This window comes from Ascidiella aspersa, chromosome 1 (genome assembly GCF_963924565.1).
Source record: "Ascidiella aspersa chromosome 1, kaAscAspe10.2, whole genome shotgun sequence".
NCBI lineage: Eukaryota > Metazoa > Chordata > Ascidiacea > Phlebobranchia > Ascidiidae > Ascidiella > Ascidiella aspersa.
Genome location: NC_139447.1, coordinates 27,562,571 through 27,582,537, shown reverse-complemented (window position 1 = coordinate 27,582,537; position 19,967 = coordinate 27,562,571). Strand labels below are relative to the sequence as shown.

General features: G+C 35.0%; 3 protein-coding genes across 3 annotated transcripts; 2 read left to right on the top strand and 1 right to left on the bottom strand.

Moving 5' to 3' along the window:
* The first annotated feature begins 81 nt into the window (after positions 1 to 81).
* Positions 82 to 6,550, top strand: LOC146169221 (uncharacterized). Its single transcript, XM_083389765.1, has 16 exons — positions 82 to 145; positions 213 to 308; positions 1,169 to 1,280; positions 1,424 to 1,532; positions 1,609 to 1,744; positions 2,448 to 2,590; positions 2,835 to 2,922; positions 3,014 to 3,181; positions 3,359 to 3,513; positions 3,580 to 3,747; positions 3,837 to 4,359; positions 4,461 to 4,592; positions 4,759 to 4,837; positions 5,149 to 5,398; positions 5,984 to 6,071; positions 6,139 to 6,550. Exons 1-16 carry the CDS (start codon positions 87 to 89, stop codon positions 6,182 to 6,184), a joined length of 2,352 nt encoding a protein of 783 aa, XP_083245891.1. The 5' UTR covers positions 82 to 86; the 3' UTR covers positions 6,185 to 6,550.
* A 2,420-nt stretch (positions 6,551 to 8,970) lies between these two features.
* On the bottom strand, positions 8,971 to 16,667 carry LOC146169220 (protein farnesyltransferase subunit beta-like). Its single transcript, XM_083381968.1, has 11 exons — positions 16,527 to 16,667; positions 14,090 to 14,157; positions 13,346 to 13,418; positions 13,178 to 13,269; positions 12,380 to 12,526; positions 11,834 to 12,010; positions 11,122 to 11,296; positions 10,529 to 10,648; positions 10,281 to 10,372; positions 10,069 to 10,174; positions 8,971 to 9,797 (listed from the first exon to the last, which is right to left on the bottom strand). The coding sequence occupies exons 1-11, from the start codon at positions 16,605 to 16,607 to the stop codon at positions 9,693 to 9,695; spliced, it is 1,236 nt and encodes a 411-aa protein (XP_083238094.1). The 5' UTR covers positions 16,608 to 16,667; the 3' UTR covers positions 8,971 to 9,692.
* Positions 16,668 to 17,375: 708 nt separating this feature from the next.
* LOC146169219 (putative ubiquitin carboxyl-terminal hydrolase MINDY-4) lies at positions 17,376 to 19,261 on the top strand. Its single transcript, XM_083392120.1, has one exon. The coding sequence runs from the start codon at positions 17,399 to 17,401 to the stop codon at positions 19,259 to 19,261; it is 1,863 nt and encodes a 620-aa protein (XP_083248246.1). The 5' UTR covers positions 17,376 to 17,398.
* Positions 19,262 to 19,967: the final 706 nt, after the last annotated feature.

Genomic DNA, 19,967 nt, shown 5'->3' with positions numbered 1-19,967 from the left:
AAGTACCCAAGTTGCTTTCGTTGGGTTTAAAATTCTTGAATTTTGCAAATTTTGAGGAATATCATAAAAGTTGTCAATTTTATGCAATGCAAAATAAAGTCAGAGGATCTTGGAGGAATCAAGTCATATTTCACCCACCCGGCTGGTAAAAATATGTTTTACAGCTTTCTAGTTGTAATATTAAATGATACGCTGACCAACTTTGTTTTTAGTGATCCCTTTCCAAAGCCTTCCTATCCGTCTGCTCATTACCACCCATCCCAACAGAAAAATAACATTCCCATCGACCCTTTAAATGCTGTATTAACGTGAGTTACTGCTTTTTACATTGATTGTGTTTTGTGACTTTTCTTAAAAACTCTTGGCATGAAATTAGCATGATTGCAAATACCTGATTTGTCAAAAAAAAGTTTGCCGAAATTTTATGCCAAAATTCTAACTACAAATTCCAGAAAGGGCTTTTAAATTTACTTTATGAATTCAATTACTGTTGGTTGTTATAAACTACTATTTAAAAAAAACATTTAAGGTAGGAATTCCTGCATTGACTGGCAAATCATGTCTAAAATGCCTATATTAATTTGGTATATATAGGATCAGTAACGATTTTTCCACATTTTCTGAGGTTGGTTCTAAGCTTTGCTTTCAAAACTCTAAATTTTTTATCATAGACATAATGTCATATTGTACTGAGTTACAAGCTAATTTTCTAACCAAGTATCCTAATTTGTAAAGTATGCCAAATATATGTGTCCAGATATTTTTTTAAACAGACTGAACCTACACAACATGATTTTCCATCTGTTAATCTGAAAACAAATTACTTCCAAAAACTGAGAAATTGTAAAATTTCATTAAATGTACTGTGCTGATAGGAGTTCATTTAAATTTATGTTGAAGGGCTTTAAAATTTAGCATTAAGTCATACAATTATGCAACCGACATAACATCACATAATTTAGAGCTCCTTAGCGTTAGCCCTCATATTTGAATATAAGCAAATGCATTAGAGCTATAGGTTATAGGTCACACATGTGTGGCTACTGCTGTTCTGCAGTCTTATATGGTTTGCAAAACAATCTATATTCAGATCAACGTTTAATTAAAAAAATGTGACAATTATTGTTGAAAAAAATAATACACATCGGTTTTTTATTTATTTTTGTAGACCAGAAAAGAGAGTCAAATTTGCGAAAAAAGATAACAGCTGCTATTCACCCCTGAACTATTCTCATTGTGACGAAATTATTGATGCTGAAAGGGTATTGGATGCTGAAAAGGTTTTCAACCTACAATTTATACATATATATTTGTTTTATAGTTAGTTTTATCCGTTTTTTCTCTAGCTACAAAGGGCACCTTTGTAAATCTAGAATCTCTAATCTATCTCCCAGGTAAATAAATCGAACAATCTATCTTACAGAACCATTCCAGTCCTGAAAGCTTGCCTTCATCATTTCTGAGAGATCTAGGGTGTTCAACAAGGCAAAATTCTTCACTATCCGACTCTGCTACATCAAATGAACCAGAAAGTAAGTAGTTCTGTCATAAATAATTAAATTGGTTTATTATAAGAGTATCAGTGTAAAAAGTATTTGCTTTATGTAGGTTTTCCCTCTTCTTTAATCACTGAGAAAACCATTAGCTCATCTATTAATGATAAAAGTTCGTTTCCGAGTTCACAAATTTTGGATCCTCCAAAAATGTCATCTGCAGAAAGAACAAAGAGCCCAAACATTGCAAGGTATATAATGTTAAAAACTGGATACATGGCAGTTATGACACCCAATTAAGCAAGACATGTTTGCAGTAATAAATTTAAAAGTTGAGTTACAGATCTGTTAAACCATCATTTCATATTTGCCAAAAAACAAATAAAAACAAAATAAATTGCTTTTAGCAATTTTGAGCTAATCTTCTTGATACTTTTATATTTTTTGGTGTAATAGGCAGTTAAGCATTTTAATATTAACACCAGTGTTGTAATGAGTTCATTCAATGACCTGACTTAGGTGCACTTAAGTCACTGTTTTCAAATGACTTGACTTGACTTAAGTCTTTCGAAAAAATGACTTGACTTGACTTAAGTCTTTTAGACAAATGACTTGGGGTAAAATAAAGTGTTTAGTTTTATAAAATTGTTTTTCGTATTTTTTAGTTCAGTTATTGTTCATAGTAGTACAAGTTTAAAAATGCTAATATTTTAATGTTTTATTTTTATGACACAAACGTGACTTAAAGTTGACTTGCTTTAAAAGTATGACTTGACTGGAACTTGACATGAGCAACTGATGGCTCGGACTGGGACTAGACTTGTTATTTATTCAAAAAGAGTTTTGGACTTAAGTTATTTCGCAAATGACTTGACTGGGACTTAAGTCATTTTGAAATGACTTGTTTACAACACTGTTTAAAGTTGTTGATATAACAATTTAAAATGTATGTAGGTTGGTTGAGCGTTTTCGTTATGGGAAACCCCTGCCAAGGAATATACGTAACAGAGAAAGTATTCTCACAACGAAACCACCTGTAGTGCAACAAACTGAAATTCAACCAAGACAAAATGAAAGTCCTACCTCAAATAAAACAGGTTTGCTAGTTATGCCTCTAGTGGTCTAAAATTTTCGGCAAAGTGTTAACAGTTACCCAGACATGTTTATAGGTGTGTCACCAATTAAGAACATTGTATTCTTTTACGATAGAATTGTTATTCAATAAGTGCAGGGAATTTCAAAATATTTTTTTAGGTTGTATATAATATTTTTTGTACTTTTAACTGGCGATTCTTTTGAGGTAAAGTTATTGCCATTAGGTAATTTTACCGTGTTATACAGAGTCATCGTTTGAACAAAGTGTCAATGAACCGGTTGAAAACAGCATTATTGAACTTCAGAAAAGGGTGGATGAAGCCCTTAAAATAAGGTAAAAAATTTACAAATTTCTGCAGTTAAAGAGTTTTTTTCTAAATTATTAAAATCATGATTTATTATTTCTTGTATATATACTTATCCAGTGAAATAAAATTCGACCCGCCCAATTTCCTTCACTCATCTAAAGAGCACAGCAACTCTGGAAGTTCCACCTCCCCACGTGACTCCACGTCACATCTGTACCAAACTGAACATAGTAGATACACCACAGATGTTACTTCAGATTCAGTTGCTACTTCAAGTTCTATGAAGTAAGGTGTCCAATGTCCTATTGTGAAATAAATAAAAAAATTAATCACCAAAAATATACATCACGAAATCTAAAGTTGTTAACTGGAATTAATTATACACCCGTGTATACATGTCTATTATAAAAATATTTGTGTGCATATTTCAAAATCATTGAAATTTGAGCATTGTATTGCCAGGGAACCAGTTGGAATCAATGGAAATTGCACATCTTTAACTAGCGGTGGACAGAGTCATGTTCCAACACAACCATCTGTTACAGACGAACATTCCTTAGCACCTACATTGCAATCCATACCGCAGCCGACACTTCAACCACACCAACAACCTTCTGGTATTTACCTGTATTAAAGAACAAACTATGACACAAAACCCAACTCTTATCACCGACATTGTTTAGGTGAGAATGCCTTCTCTTTATCAAACTTCCCTTCATCTCCCTCCAAACACGAAAGTGAACCTAAACTAAAACCAGAAGACGACATTTTGCATCAGTGGAGGCTAAGAAGGAAAATGGAAGAGGCTCGGAAGCATCGACCAACTTGGCAGCAGTATATTTTCCCCACAGGTACTCAACAATATGAATCTAAAATCGGCAGTAACAGAAATGCCGTAACCTTCACTTACCTTTTATTTTATGTTCTTGATTAACAACAGATGGAGCTACAGAGCAAACAGTTTCGTCGTCTAAAGAAACACGTCCAACTTACCCCCAAACTAACGCACAAGTACCTTCACTATCACGTTATTTTCACGGGCCATCCCTTCAACCACCATACACGCAAGGCGAAACACCAATACCCAACTGGACAAGTGGCCATCAGCCGTTCTCCCAACCATCTATGCCGGGAGCACCTCATGTTTGCGCAACAGGGCAGCGAGAAGCCCAGTCCCAGTACCAATACCCAGGTCAACAAGCACCAGTGTATCCGCAACATGATTATTCTTCTGGTTACTCGTGCTGTGGGCGTTATGCACCCGCTGAACGGCCGTACATCTCACAGACTCCGTCCTGTGATCACGCTAAAAAATTTGCTTGTCCTTCATCAAGACATGACAAACCTTCTGTGAGTGCCATTGAAACGACGTGTGCTGAAACTCAGACCACCCCGAAGACATCTCGTTCTGGTAGTGAATCATCAATAATCAAAAGGAAGGCTTCCGACATATCCTTGCGGACGTAAATTGCTTTTGTATTTATTTGATCTAAAAGCTTACACGATTCATAATTTTTTTTGACCTCTAACGTTAAACCAATAATAAAAAACTGCTTTGTTTAAGGGTTACTGTTGTGGATGCATCGGAGCAACACACAAATAGCCACACTTCCCCTAAAAGTGTTCACAGTGCTCTAGTTAGTGAACATTGTGATTTTTTGTCGGATAGTCCACAACTGTCAAGCAAGCCCAAAAGGTTAGCAGCTTTTTTTTTGGTAAATAAAATACTAGGGTAAACCCAGCATATTTGTTTTTGGGCGTGGTATTTCTAATTACACCCGGTAACTTAAACAAGGTCGACTGGTTTTGTCATATATTGGAATTTTAGTTCTAATAATCTATGTTTAAACCTTTTTCGTTAGAAATTCTGTTGCAAAATCGAAGTCTGTAAAATCGAACACGACTGATACACCTTCACCGACAACTAAAGTTTTAAAAAAGGTATATTATGCAATGAGGTAGTCTTACTGTTATAAAATTGAACGCAAAACTTTTATGTATCAATGCTATCAATCTGTTTAATGCGTTTCTAAAAACTACATATTTAACAGAGAAAATGTCGATTTTATCCAATGTTATTATGGCTTTTTTATAATAACTAAAAGAAAACCACAATGTATTGTCTTCCGAAATAAGTTGACATTATTAATAAATTAAAAAAAATTGCACTTGTCTTGTCTACAATAACCTGCTTCTATGTGAAATATAAAACCATAGCGAGTTTCTTGACAGTAACACGTTGCTTTTGACAGGTCGTTGGCTCCCGGCTATTTGACACTATAAGCGAAGGCGGCGCTACGCCCAAAAGAAGCTCCGAAACAACTGACGAATTTGACAGATCTTGCGATAGCACAATTTCAGTTCAAAACACCACTATTACTACTCCTGGCCACCTGGAAAGCGGCAAACCATCAGCAGAGGCTGTTGCAACACAGCAAGCCACAGAGGACTATTCGTTGTTAGTGGAGGATCCATCCGCTGTTTTGGATAACATTTTGACAAGTCAGTGTTTAATCTCAACACCATTGTTGCTGCAGTATATATATATATATATGTCGGTCTCTTTAATTAAACATTTTGTGAAATAAAGTTTAGGTTTAAAGGGATGTCAAGCAGTGGTGGGATTCAAATTTTTTGTCATCCGGTTCTTTCACAAAAATCATATTTTTCAGTCGGTACTGTTGCAAAGAGTCATATTTAATTAAAGTAGTTGCAATGCCAGGATGCAACCTCAGGCTCCATCGAAAGGTTGGAACCGGCTGAATCCCATCACTGCTAACAGCCACACTAAAAAGCAGCAGTCGTCTCATGACTTGTACTTACGACACAACAATGCAACTTTCAGGCAAACTACCACAAGGGAAATTTATTACAATTATAAAAAAATTAACATTATTTGACGTGCGAGCTTGAGCATTGTACATTTTTAAAAAAACGTGAACTGCTTGGGTCGCCAAAAATCCATTGACAGTAACCAGTAATGCTAACCGGTTCGCTTATCTCACAAAATTTAGTGAGACGGTTCTATAGAACCGGTGCGAACCGGCTGATTCCCACCACTGATTTTAAGTCGCTATACTTTTGTAGGCATTGAAAACGAAGAGGATGATTTTCTTGAAGACCCTGTTCTTCAGTCCCTTCGCAAGCAACGGGGCGAGCTTCTTTTGCAATTAAAGTATGTAAATAAGATTTTATATAAAGTCTAATTTTATCAAAAAACTGGGAGTTATTTTTGTTTTCAGGTCGATCGATGAAAAACTTTTGAAGATCTCTCAAACAGATTTTTAACAACGAATATTTCATAGGAAGACATTTTTTTACTGTGCGAAACAGAATTATTTTTGTATGTTATATATATGAATAACATTTACCGGTATTTCGTTTAGAGTACGGCATTTTTTATTGCACTGGTTTTCCATAAAGAGAGTCTACTTTTTTATTTTGACATTTTTTTCTGTTTTAGATTATGTAGCACGTAGGCCCATAGAGTATCGAATGTCTATTTAAAAACATTTAACAGTTTCATATGAATACATAATTTAATTAAAAAAAGAAAGCTTTTAGAACGCTGATAAATAATAGTCAATTTAGACGTTTTTGTTTCGCCATGCAAACGATAACCGTTCAGAGTCTATTAACTGAGCTTTAGACTATTAGGAGACAAGCATAGTAACTTCCGAGGTTGTCTAAGCGAAAGAAATGCTTTCCTTACGCAGAGGCGGACTTCTGGTGAAGTTGTATGTAACACTGGGAAATTTCGAAACACTAACTGCCGACCAGGAGAGGGCACGGGCATGGGCGCCCGCAAGGGGGAAATGCGATTATTAGTATTATTCAAAATGCGATTATTAGTATTATTTATAAGTGTAATATGTATTACTTATGAAAAAGGTTAAAAATATTATACATTATCCATTGCCCCCAGTGGCGTATCCAGGGGGCGGGAGTTCTTACCTCCTTTTTGTAAGTGATATTATCGTTTTTGTCATGGTTTAACAAACTGTTCGAAGCGGCGTGCTTCGTAAGTAATTGGGTCACGCGTCTTAATCAAATGCGAAACCAAAATCGAGTGCAAAACGCCGTTTTTCGTCTTTTGTTTGGTCGACCGTAAACGCTGGAAGTTTTCGTCATTTGTTTAGGTTGACTGATTAGCAAGTGTGTATTCGACAAATGACAACGCTAAGTCAAACCTTCTTAATTTTTTTCTCGCTGAAAAACGTTATACGCAGTATGTTCCTCGCTGTTCGGTCCCTGTGCTAATATCCGATGTTGGTGTAACATCGACATTTGTTTAACTGAAGCAGATATTTAAAACGAGGTATAATGGTGACTGTCGTGCGCGTTTCAAAGTCTCCATTTTTAAGTAATGGTGGTTAACACAAAATTATGCTCTTACTCTAAGAAAATTAAGCATACTCTAAGACCACGTGCTAAGTGTGCAATGGACACAACTTATTTTCCCTCGCCGCAGCTTCTAATTTAGCTGACTTGGCACACAGCTCGGCGCAGATGTTGCGCTTATCGTGGCATAATTATACCCGGAAAAACGATCTTCGTTTAGTATTGCAGGTGGTGAAAGACGTGCTTGTAATTTAGCGCTCGTTTCGTTCATGGAACTTGAAAACTGCGCTGCTGATAGTCGAAATATGTGTGATTCTACCACAATAAATCACACTTATTTCACGGTCTTGGTTTGTTTTTTTGCCTGAAGTTAACGATTGCACACCGCGATTTCGCAGCTGGCGCCTGACAGGATTGTAGACGACGCACGTGGTCGCTTTTGCTGGACATATTTGGCTGTTTCTGATTAGTTTTTTTTTACCACGTCTTGCAATCACCATTCTATGACTTCATACTGTTACTGTTTTAAGACGTCATTATTCATTAACGTCAGACGAAAAGTAGGGGAATTCCCTAAGTTGACAATTCAGGACCCCCCTTTTTGATTCCCTGGTTTTAAGATTAATATATATTAAATATGCACAACGCCATTCTATGATTCCATAGACTAAGGAAAACTTAAGTAAGTAGGTTTGTTTAAAATTAAGCTTTTGAATCGTCAAACATATGGTTTGTAAAAATATAAGTTATTTAATATCCAATATCAAAAAACGTAACCGTGTGTGGGATTTACTTTAGTTGAGGTAAATGGTTAAGTAAGTCCGAGTGTGTGTTGTGCTTAAACGTTTAGCTCAGATCTTCGAAATAAAAAAGAAAAACATTTGTATAGGAAAACAAATAACTAGCAAAGTGGCTTTGATCAGTCAAAATTGTTTGGTACAAATCTATTTGACGGGCCGTTAAAAAAATGATTAATGAATTGTTGATTTTTTAGCGATAACGGGTAAATTTCCATGATGCATTTTTAACCGTCTCTTCAGCCATGAAAATGCTCTATGCAGGAAAGATAAATTGTTGTTAAATTTTATAGCCTAACAAATAAGGCATTAATGCATTTGAAGCTAAAATTACCAAGGTTTCCATAAATATATTGCTATTAATTTTTAGTTTACTGTTATTGTACTATATAGGCTACCAATTTATAAATATTTCTATTACTTGAGTTTAAAAAAACTTCGGCTAAACAGTTAGGAGAACCACTGTTCTAGAACCGTGTTTTTAGCCGTTGATACTGCCGAACCGGAATATATAGAAAAGCTATTCACAAACTGACCGGCAAGTCAACTTTCGAAAGTACGATTTTCAAGTAAAACCGCTGCATGTAGGGCTGTTCATTTGCTTTACAACTTACAAGTAAGAATAGCATTCTAAAGGGGTTGCTGTAGGAGTCTGTTGAACAATTTTAACCTTGCCCTTTAGGAACGTGTTACATTATGTAAGCTTTGCATTTAAAGTTAAAGTGCCATGAATACACCCAAAAGAGTCTCGGTACATATTAAAAGACAACCGAAATCGCGCAAAACGCAAAATTGTTTGTAGTCACGCAGTAAACTCAAGAAAAAACATAGTTTGCCAACTGCTCAAATGATGAGACTAATCGGCGGACCTGCAGTCAAGACCACTATCCTCGAGTAAACAGCTCGATACAAATCCCAGTTTCTGTCAAATTGAATCTATAATGCAATTTATTTGAGCTTTGCGCTCACAACTTATTAATACAATTATCTTGACAAATGCTATTAAATCAACTAATGTGCACACAACAAACGTGTGGACAAAGCGGTTCGTAGCCTATCCTTCTAAATTAAACAATATATCCGAGCCGAAACATGTTTCGAGCAAAGGCACTGCGCCATCTTCTTTAATGTATTTTAAATAAAATTTATGTTTGTGCACCAATTCGACCGGGAGCTGAAAGTTTTTTAAAGTTACCCTCCTGCTGTTAATTTATGAAAAAAACAATCGATATCCTGTAAACGACTACAAATCTTCAGTGTACAAGCCGCAGAACAGCCTAATGTTAAAGTTACACAAAAAGTGGGTGGCCATATATCACGGTTCATAAGAAATGCAAACATGCATTACGATTACGGACTATAAACCAATATAGATCTCCCAATGTCTAAGGTTGTGCTTACGGGATAACAGCATTGGCGAGTCTTGAACTTATAGTTACACGCGAAAATGCGCAATATGCCAAAAACTTAATGCAAAATTCAAGTTTTGGAGTTTTGAATAGTCCTCACAACGGCTATCTTTCTACTAGAAAGAAGCACATAATACTTGTGCGTAGCATTTTCCTATTGCTGTAAAACGCTTTTTGTATTTTTCTTGCAAAATTACAGACGCGATTGGGTATAATAAAAGTGTGACATGCTTCGACGAATCTCCGAACTTAATCATCTTTCTGTTGTTTCTGTTGAAGGGGGATTTTGTTAAAGTGTCGCACCGCCTTCATGACAGAGTCGTAGCTGAGGTTAAACGCTGGGTGAGCCGGAAGCTAAAAAGCAGAATTAGGTAAAATTCCAGATGTTAGGACGGACAATAAAAACATACGCTGGAAGAGATTTTCTGCTTTCCAACTATAAATGAGGATATGAACTAGGAAATATTAAAAAAAAGTGTAAGTGAATTCTCTTCCGGTAATAGCTGTGTCGGAATTCCGGTGAGAAATATTTGCGTGATTGACATTTTTTGCTTAGCAAAAACACAAATTGTAAATTTGCCATTAATTATTTAAATTACTGCGCACCCCTTCATTACGCACTTACCACAACATTTGATTTTGGTCCAACATGGATTTCGTGATTGTTCGGGCAATGTTGAGAGGAAGACAGTCCACTGAGCGCATAACATGTGTGGTAGTAGTCAGGAAACCTGGAAAGAGTTACGATCCATACTAGTATAACCCTCAACGTAATTTTAAATTTAAAGAACATCAAGTTGCTAAGGAAAAAACATGTAGTTTACAAAAAAAACCTACTTTCCTGGCTTGTCGATGAGTCCTCCAAATGAACACTGGCAACAGATTAAGAGATATTGCTGAAGTGCAAGTTGGTCATATAACCAAGTTTCCTATCAAAAGTACAATAACTTAATAATCCTAAACAAAAACAAAATTCTAGAACATCAAGCACAAGCTATACTTGTATAAAAATTCTAATGCATGTTACCGCCTTTTTAAAAGCTAAGCTTTCGTTAAACGAATTTCAAATCATGGAAAAAAGTTACCTGTTCTTCTGCTATCTTTCCTTCAATTCCACCTTCACTTTCAAGTGTGTTGTGTATTAGAGGCAGAAGTCCACCTTGCCAGAATGAATAACAGGCATCGACCAATTTGTTAGTCCTACCCTGTAAAATTAAGGGCTTTGAACGAACTAGGTAAACTAAACGTCTAAAATTAAGACACTAATTTGACTATTGTCCTAAATTAAAGACTTAAAAGGCAAGGCCCAATGTTTGCTATATGTTAAAAATATTTGAAAGTCTTCATGAAACACTCATTCTAAAGAATGCACAATGTTCAGCATTATTTGTAATATATCAGTTAAACACAACAAATATCAAGTTCTCCTAATAACACTGGTGTCAGAACTTAACAAAAGGAGTTTGTTGCAAATCGGAAAAAAATATTTTGACAAAAACATAAAATAAACTGAAATATTTTTTCCTGGGCTTTTTAATACCTGGCATCTTTTGGGGACTCTACATTTTTTCGCAACAGCTTGTGCCATGCCATTATCAGTGTAAACTAAAACACAAATACATTGGAAAAAAAATACATTCCAAAAGTTCCTTTATTAAGGGAAAAGCACTCAAATTACCTGAAAACCGCCTTCAAATTTCATTTGTTTGTTAACCACCCATCTGAGAAGGCCGTCAGTGTCCACCAGCTTGTAGTGGTTTAGCAGCACCAGAGCTGCATATCCACAAAATGTGTAACCACCATGGGCTTCAGCACCAGGGCAACCTCCCATTCCACCCTCATAGGTTTGGCATCTGTCATATGATTACAGATATGCACATCAGGTTAGCAGGAAACAGTTTGTTTAAAACCACTATCAGGTGGACAAACTCTCCACGGCAACTTTGAGCAATAGATTCATGTTACAAGATATTTTGTTGTTTTCCATATAGAACTTTTGAGACAAGGCCTCACCTCATTTATACAGGGTGGCGGGAAAATGAATACACAATAAAATGATTGTAAAGTAGTGTTTAATTAATTATATATTTTTTTTATTTTTGGGGGGGTTATATTATATATTTTTTTGGTTATTTTTACTGCTTGTTCTCAAATTGGCGTCCACTTTGATCCAGGCACTGCTGACATCGCCAAGCAATAGAATCACACATTATAAATGATTTCACTTGACTTCAATTTTAATTAAACACTACTTTACAATTACTTTTATTGTGTATACAATACATCTTTTGGGACACCCTGTATATTGTATTTGCTAGTATTGTATTAGTTTACAAACGTGTAAGAAACAACAGTCAAAGTTTTTTCTCCTGATTTTATTTAGCATTTACCTTACTAGCCACTGCACAGAATTGTTGAACAGTTGAAGGTCTTCATCTAACAAGCCTGTCAGGGAACCAACAGATACAGCACAATAAACACTCCTGGTGTCACACTCACCGTCTTCATGCATTGTAAAACTGCCATCCTTCTGCTGCATTCTTTCAAGGAAATCGAGTAAAGCAATTCTACGAAAGCAAAGCAGTAAAATACAAGTGAAGACACGATTGCTAATCTTTAAAAAGTTTAATGTTACAAAGTTTATGACTCTTTCGCCACCTAAAACAAGGACAATAACTACACAAAAGCTTACAAAAAACTAAAGATTAGGTTGGCTCAAAATGGTTCATAATTTATAACCATTTTATAGGTATCTAGAGAACGTAAACTTAATTTTGTAGTAACCAAACCCAAAAAAATGTTTAGCTAGTATTGTTGTAATGTTCAAGAAGATCTTTTGGCAAGATTTGTTAGTGTCCCAGAATAAAACCAGTTTCACCCTGTGTTTCTTTAATATGCTTTACACAAACCACTGATACAAAAAAAAACTCCATTACCTATTAATCACATTGTAAGCTTCCTCAGTTTGCAGACTACACAAGCAATTTACTGCAGCATAAGTAGGAGCAAGATGTGCCTTCTGTTGTGGTCCACCACCGAATCCCCCTGTTTTACTTTGGCATCTGGCCAAAAACTGGCATATTCTGCATAATATAGTCAGTATTAAAAGTTTTGCAAAAAATCTTAAAGTTTTTTTTTATCTTAAACAGGCATTTAAATAATAAGATCTTCTGTAAATGTTTTACAGAATTGTTGCTTCCACCCTTTTACGGCTAATTAGGAAAATAAGTTGCCAAATTTCTTGTAGTATAACCATCCATCATAGAAAAAAGGGCAGGTAAACTAAGAATAAAAAGGGAATAGTAAAACAGCACATAAGAAGTAACAATAATTTAGGAAAAATTATTTTTGCAGGTTCATGTTATGTCTTAAAAAATCAGCGGTGAATTACACTTACATTAAAGACGAGCAACTTTACTGTTGTATTTTTTTATTAAATCCTTCTTGTTTATTCATGGTCAAAGTTTTAATAACCACAGCTTTAGTTTTATTATTAGCAAATCTTAGTAAATTATCTATGGTCAAAACCTACCAGATCAAGTGGTAAGAGTGTTTGATTTGCCCTACTAGAAATTTTAAGCAGTTATAACAACAATCACTAAAGTTATACAGATAAAGCAGCTTTGTTTGGAAGCAAAGTGAGGGTCATTGATCCTACTAAACTTTAAAATAGTTACAATACAATTTTACTATTATATAAGTAAACAATGTACATTAGAAGGTTACATAACTACCTTGACTTCAGATTGGCTGGGATTTCTGCTTCAAGAAGTGTAAGGCTATGAACAATCCAATAACATAGCCACGGTCGACTTGCATCCAAGCACTACAAAAGAATAAGGAACATTTTCAAAAACATAGTAATTTACAGAGAACTGTAATAAAAAACAAAGGTAACATACTTCAAATGACTTAGATAGTGTTTCCAGTCCTTTCAACAAATATGCAACATGGCGATCTCTTGTGAGTAAGATCCTTTAATAGGAATATAAATATTTTTAACATAGCTTGATTAAAGCTAAGTGATAAAAACAGCCAAAGTGAAATGGTGACCATGAGTCATGACTAGGGCGATTAATTTTTGACCTATAAATTAAGACATTTTGACATAAAAATAATTTATTTTGACAAAATTTTGACCTGTTAGAAATACATCGATTTAAATAACCTAGGCGTCGTTATTCACCTGTTTTTTATACCGTATATTGCTCTAATGAAGATATAATACGGTTAAAATGACTTTGAATATAACTCAAAACTAATTTTTTTTGATAAAATTGAACGATAAATTTAAAAAAATCTGAACGACCAATTTCAAAAAGCTGACTATAGTTTTTTTTTTTTAATTTGTTAAATATTTATGTGCATTTTTGTTTAATTTTGACTTTTTGACAAGTTAAAAAATAATCACCTTAGTCATGACTCATGACCAAGGGTGAAAAGTACTCTAAAAAGAACTTCAGATTTTTTAATTACAGTCCACACTTTTATGAATAAATCACTTTGTAATTTGGCAGATTTGTGGACAGTAGTGCAAATTTTGAAGTCCAGTACCAGGGCGAGTCATGAAAACTGCCTCTTCCTTTTTTATATGAGCTTGCCTTATCCTAAATAGATTTAAACAAACAATAAAATAAAATAATTACTGAGGCTCAATGTCTTGGAACTCTTCAAAGTCTTTAAGCTTCTTTAAGACGTTATGTTCAACACCGTCCTGAAATGTAAATGCCACAGTTAATTGTTGGGCTAAAAAATATTTCTTGGAACAGTAATATGACATGAACAGGGTGAACACATTTGCCCTTTTATGGCTAAAAGAAATTCCTCCTTTTTGAGAAAGTGCTTGGCCACCGATATTTCGTTCAGCCTTTTGGCATTTTGGCAATTACAGCAGTTTAATGTAACACTGCGTTACAAGCGTAGATGTAGAATTTTGGCGTTGGCTTCACTGACAGGATAACCATTTTTTTAATTGCAGTGGGAACCCTAGAGTTAAGTTGAACTCATGATTTGCAGGCAAAACTTTTTTTATCAATTTATTATATTTTAATTATTTTACCTAATCTGTAAACCTAGAGCAGACCTGGGCAACATACCGGATCCAGCCCGCCAAGCAGTTTGATCCGGCCCGCGGCTTAGTTTTCTTAAAATACATAAGCCGAGCGAAAACAAGGGGGAATTTCTATGTTTGGTTGTATCGTTAACACTATTTCTAGGGACGGATCCAAACTCTATTTTAAGTCTGTTTTAAAGACTAAAATGTTTTTTTTTTTAAAAATGATTTAATCTTTTCTGTCTTTTTCGTATCTTCCACGAATTATTTGGCCATATTTACAGATTAAAAGCGTCCTCTGCACTGTGGCATCTCCAACAAAAGTTTAACAAACTTAACCCTAATATATATAGATATATTGCGTTGCTTTCGAATGTATTCCGACTTTAAAATATAAACGAAATACATGCTGTTTTCTAAACTCTGAAACATACAAATTCACGTCAGCCTAATTTAGTTAATGCCATGTTGTGTATTTCTCCCGATTTATACCTTCTATGCAATATGGCCATTGTACCAAAGTAGGCTATAACACATCAGTAACTTAAAGCCTCAAAAGTCAAAAAACGTTGTAAGATTTTTGTGGGAAATTTTGACGTATTTAACCTTAATTTTTAGTCAACTCGACCCACAACTTGATAAACGCCAATATATCAAGCAATGTACATTTTTTATCTGTGCTCAATGCTTGACGTTCCCCTCTATGTCTAAATTAAAATTTTTGTTTTAACAAATAGCCCAGCGTTTCTCAACCGATGTGCCGCCGGCGCAGAAGACGGCCAGGTGCGCCGTGGCTACCATAGTAGACCTATTGAGACCACCGTCATAATAACGTCATACTCGCAGTAATAACCACGACAGAACAAGATCTAAAATAATCTAAATAAGACCTAAACACGAAATAAGTCCAAAATTAATCAGAACAAGACTTAAATGGTCTTAAAGGCTGGAGTCCCTTTAAATATATGCAACTATATAAAACCTATATAATAAAAAAAATATATACTGGTACACCTAAAAAAATTCGCGCTCGCTTCGCTCTCAAGGTGCGCAGCCCTGTTTGCATATGTCTCTAGGTGCGCCCCCAGGTAAAAAAGGTTAAGAAACACTGAAATAGCCTATAGGCCTAGTCACATTTTTTCATCGGTGTTAAATTCGACGTAAATTGAACATTTGCGCACAACTCCTAACGTAATAACAAGTTCGTTAGCTAATTTATTTTTTAGCGTTGTAGTATGACGTCATATTACGTGCATTTGAGATATTTTTTTTGGACCCGGCCCGCGACATCATTTTAAGTTTCTCATGTGGCCCGCGATTAAAAATAATTGCCCACCCCTGACCTAGAGGAATTCAAGTGAAATAACATGACCCAAAATAGAAATTAAGTTCTGCTTAGCCAATGTAAATACAATGAAAATTTGGAAAATAAATTTCCTTGGCTTAAGGCACTGAATGAATTGAACCAAGTGTTTGGTAAGCTTTGTCACTATACTGACAGCAAACTTTAGTAATATATCTGCCATGAAAAAATAAAACATATAAACTAAGAACCAAAACCTGCTCATGGGTAATAAATCATACCAATACATGCAGATTTCATAGGTAGCTGCTGATGGTGTCAAAAAATATAAGTGGAGTACAATTAGTGTATCATGAAATATTTTACAAAATGAATACTGACTGATTAGATCCAGCAAGGAAAACAGTATTGAGGTGAAATATTAAACACTTTACCAGGCAAACAAACACCTTATAATCACAAGTACAAACAGACGTGCGCAGGTGCGCTCTCTCTACAGGTGCGAGTGGGTCAGGTATTATTAAAATTACAATGCTTGAGCCAACCAAACCCAGAACTTAACCCGAATATTGTGCGTTGATTTAATAATTGTTTAAACACTTTGGTAGGATTCTAGCCCAGGGCCGAAAATATATAAGGCTTAGTAGTAAATTTAAGGTTAAAACAATTATTTAGCCAGTTTTAATATTTGTATCTGCATGGTCACCCTCGAGATGAACTAATTTACCTGCTCAATGCTAGAATACGTCGGCTGTCGTTCGTCGTCGTTCCATTGAAGATTGAACGCACCATTTTTTGGCTCATCCATAGTTCGCGGTTGAAGTTACCGTGTTTTCCGCAGGTTGTTTTGTTCGTTGCAAAGCGCACGTATCACGCACGTGTTTACAGGTTCACGCTTCGACAATCAGGCGTACCCAAGTCATGCATGAGAAAGTTTAACAGCATCGTTGACTTTAAAAAAGTTTGAGCTGTTTGTACTAGACTTATTACATTGTATACACTCCAGCGCTCTAGCCTCTAGTAAGATCAACAATACCTTAATCCATCGTTATTAGATGTATGTTCTCTGCGTTAGATTTAATCAAAACTGAATCGTAATCGTGTCGCAATCTTGAATTACGCACTTCACTTCTTCGTTCATTATGTTATTGTGTGGTTTCCATTCCAAGAGTTAATTCTAGCGGCCCGCAAGATATTGCCCTAATGAAGATAAGACCGCGTATCACATGTTGTAATGCAAATCCAAAGTACACTTTGCACAGGGTGAAATCATTAGAAAAGTACTTGATAAATTGAATTTAATCAAACTTCTTTCTAAGCTTAGCTATAAACCAAAGTAGGTCTTGGGGTAAGACTAAATTCTTAATTTTTTTGGTAAAACTCTTTTTTCATTGAAAATTGGTTTTCAATTTTTTAATTGCTGGAAAAAAGTTACTTTACCAATTACCATTCCAAAAATACTTGATGCTTTGTACATTGCTTTCTTTGACATTTAACCATTTGCATTTCACATTTGCTAAACGTTTAACCTTTTTACCATTTTTTTTAATATCTTTTTTACCTTTTTAGATTTTCTAATGTGATATTTTTTATGATAATATGGAGCCTGATATAGAAGACATTGCTTCTTCTGTGATTCGGGAATACCTCAGCAGAAAACAATGCAGTCAAACTCTAGAAACTTTAGACAAGGAACTTCCCAGGTCTCCACAAAGCATCAGTAATCGGCTGAAACTTGCTCAAGCTTTGCATATCGAGAAATGGATGAAAGAAAATAAGTCACATGATACAGCATTTAAAACTATGTTGGAGGTTATAATTTGGAACATATTGTTGATTAGGAAAAAGTCGAATGCTTCTCACAATAGCTTCTGTGACGATCATACATCAAGTGGGTCAAATGTGGAAAAGTCGTTAAGTGCACTTCAATCTCAGCATTGTCAAGAGAATGTTGTAGAGCTGGTTGATTTGGATTCTATTGATTTAAATGTAAGTTCCCCTGAAACTAATCCACACACCAACCTTAGTAGTGTTTTGCAACGTGACCAAATTGAAACAATGAATCCTCGTTTACAAAAGCAGAAATCTGTTCCGCAAATTGACACCTCTTCCTTAGAGAATCAATGGAAATCAACCCCCAAAAAGAAAGCAACATCAGTGTTTGAAATGCTTTCAGCCAGTCCTGAAAAGGTTATCAATGCTAGAAAATCAGAACAAGTAGAAAATAAAGCTGCTGTTCAATTTCCTTGGGATGCACCAAGAAAAAATACTAACAACAGCAGGACTAAATCTAATCATAACAAATCTGATGTCACTTCTTACTCAGGAAAACCTTTGGATAAAAGTGATGCAACTCCCGAAATAGAGAAATTAAAACTTGATCTTGGCTGTAAAGAAGATTTAAATATTGTTTATGATTATGAAACTGTGACTGCTGTTAGAAACCTTGTTTTAGGTAATTTAAAAAGCTCATATTCACCAGAATGGCTTAACCAGAGCTTTGCATTTTGTGATTGTTCAGACGGGAGACCAAACCAGTTGAGGTTTGGCATAGTACAACCTAAAGGTGGGCCTTGTGGTGTACTTGCAGCTGTTCAAGCTACAGTACTAAAGCATATTTTATTTAATGGTGGCCAGGATAATAACAATGAAGAAATGTTAAATGTTTCAAACAGCTTAAGAAGTCTCTGTCTTGCCAGGGCAATCGCTGAAATTGTGTGGAGAGCCAGTGGATCTACTGTTGCCTGTTTGATTTTGCCAACCCTATACTCCAAGCTAAATCTACCGGCTGGATACAGACCTGACGGTTTTTCGGAGAACCTCTGCATTCAGTGCCATGATTCTCATAACAGCTTGCTGGAAAGTATTGAATCCAATATCCAAGCTTTTGAAAAGGGCAAGGCCAGTTGCCTACTTTTGTTATATTCTGTGATTCTTTCTCGCGGCGTTAAAATGGTACGAAGAGATATGGATGATCCAAAAGGAAAGTTAATGGGTGCGCACAATTACTGTACACAGGAGATGATAAATCTTCTTTTAACTGGATATGCAACTTCAAATGCGTTTGACCATTGCATTCACCTTGAAGGATCAACCTATCTAAAGGGTGTCCAAGGAAAAAGCAACATTGGAATGTTGTCTTTGTTTGAACATTATGGATCATGTGAGATCGGAAACTTTTATAAAAACCCATTCTACCCAATTTGGGTAATTTGTAGTGAAAGTCACTTTTCTGTTATGTTTTCTTTAAACATTGGTTTAGCAAATCATAAAATATTTGATTTATATTACTATGATGGGCTGGCCAATCAGGATGAAATTATTAGACTAACTGTTGATATTTCAGGACATATAAGAAACGTTGACGATAATAAGGAATTAATTCCACCCTTGCAACACTGCATTCGCACAAAATGGCCAAATGCTTTAGTTGATTGGAACAATACCGAGCCTATTTTGTAAACACAGGCAATAACAAACCTTAAATGTTTTGGTTGCCAATTACTTGGGCACACATGGTCTATTTCTTCATATAGATACATTGAAGTTTATACACTTGTATTATTGTATTTCATATAGATATACATCGCATTGTGATTGTCTTTGTGTTTTTTTTATATTAAACCAAACAATTACGAACTATGTTCCTTATAAAAGAACTTTACCACTGTAGTTTAATTTAAAAAAATACCTTTACTATGTTGTATTTTATATAATGTGGATTTATTTTAATTATTTGCACTATATTTTTAACATGTAGAAACCCTGCGTTACTTCAGTGTGTATTCAAATTATCATAGTGGCTATAATAAAAAATACTTCAATTAAAAAACATCAACATTTGCAATGCCTAGTTGGAAAGTGAAAACGTCTTAAAAAGGAATTCTGACTTAGTGACTTATTTTAGTCTAAGAATACATAATAATTAATAAGGTAAGTGTTGTTGTTTATGCTGGTAAAATTATATTTTGAATAATGTGATTATGTTGATAGAGAAAATGTCTTTAACATTTAAACCACTGCTTGGAAACCTGGTAACTTCATCTGTAGACCTAATTAAACGAGAGAATCTTCAAGGAACTGTTTATAAATATTCCTGTTCTGGTTGCTTTGCAATGTACATAGGAAAAACTAAACGTTTCCTTCATACTAGTAAACTTAAACACAT

Coding starts and splice junctions, on each gene's coding strand:
- LOC146169220 (XM_083381968.1), bottom strand. CDS start 16,607: ATGGATGAGCCAAAAAATGGTGCGTTCAATCTTCAATGGAACGACGAC. Junction 12,527..13,177: donor CCAGCCAATCTGAAGTCAAG/GTAGTTATGTAA, acceptor TATATTATGCAG/AATATGCCAGTTTTTGGCCA. Junction 10,175..10,280: donor CTCATCGACAAGCCAGGAAA/GTAGGTTTTTTT, acceptor AACTCTTTCCAG/GTTTCCTGACTACTACCACA.
- LOC146169221 (XM_083389765.1), top strand. CDS start 87: ATGCAAAATAAAGTCAGAGGATCTTGGAGGAATCAAGTCATATTTCAC. Junction 309..1,168: donor CCTTTAAATGCTGTATTAAC/GTGAGTTACTGC, acceptor TTATTTTTGTAG/ACCAGAAAAGAGAGTCAAAT. Junction 1,533..1,608: donor TACATCAAATGAACCAGAAA/GTAAGTAGTTCT, acceptor TGCTTTATGTAG/GTTTTCCCTCTTCTTTAATC.
- LOC146169219 (XM_083392120.1), top strand. CDS start 17,399: ATGGAGCCTGATATAGAAGACATTGCTTCTTCTGTGATTCGGGAATAC.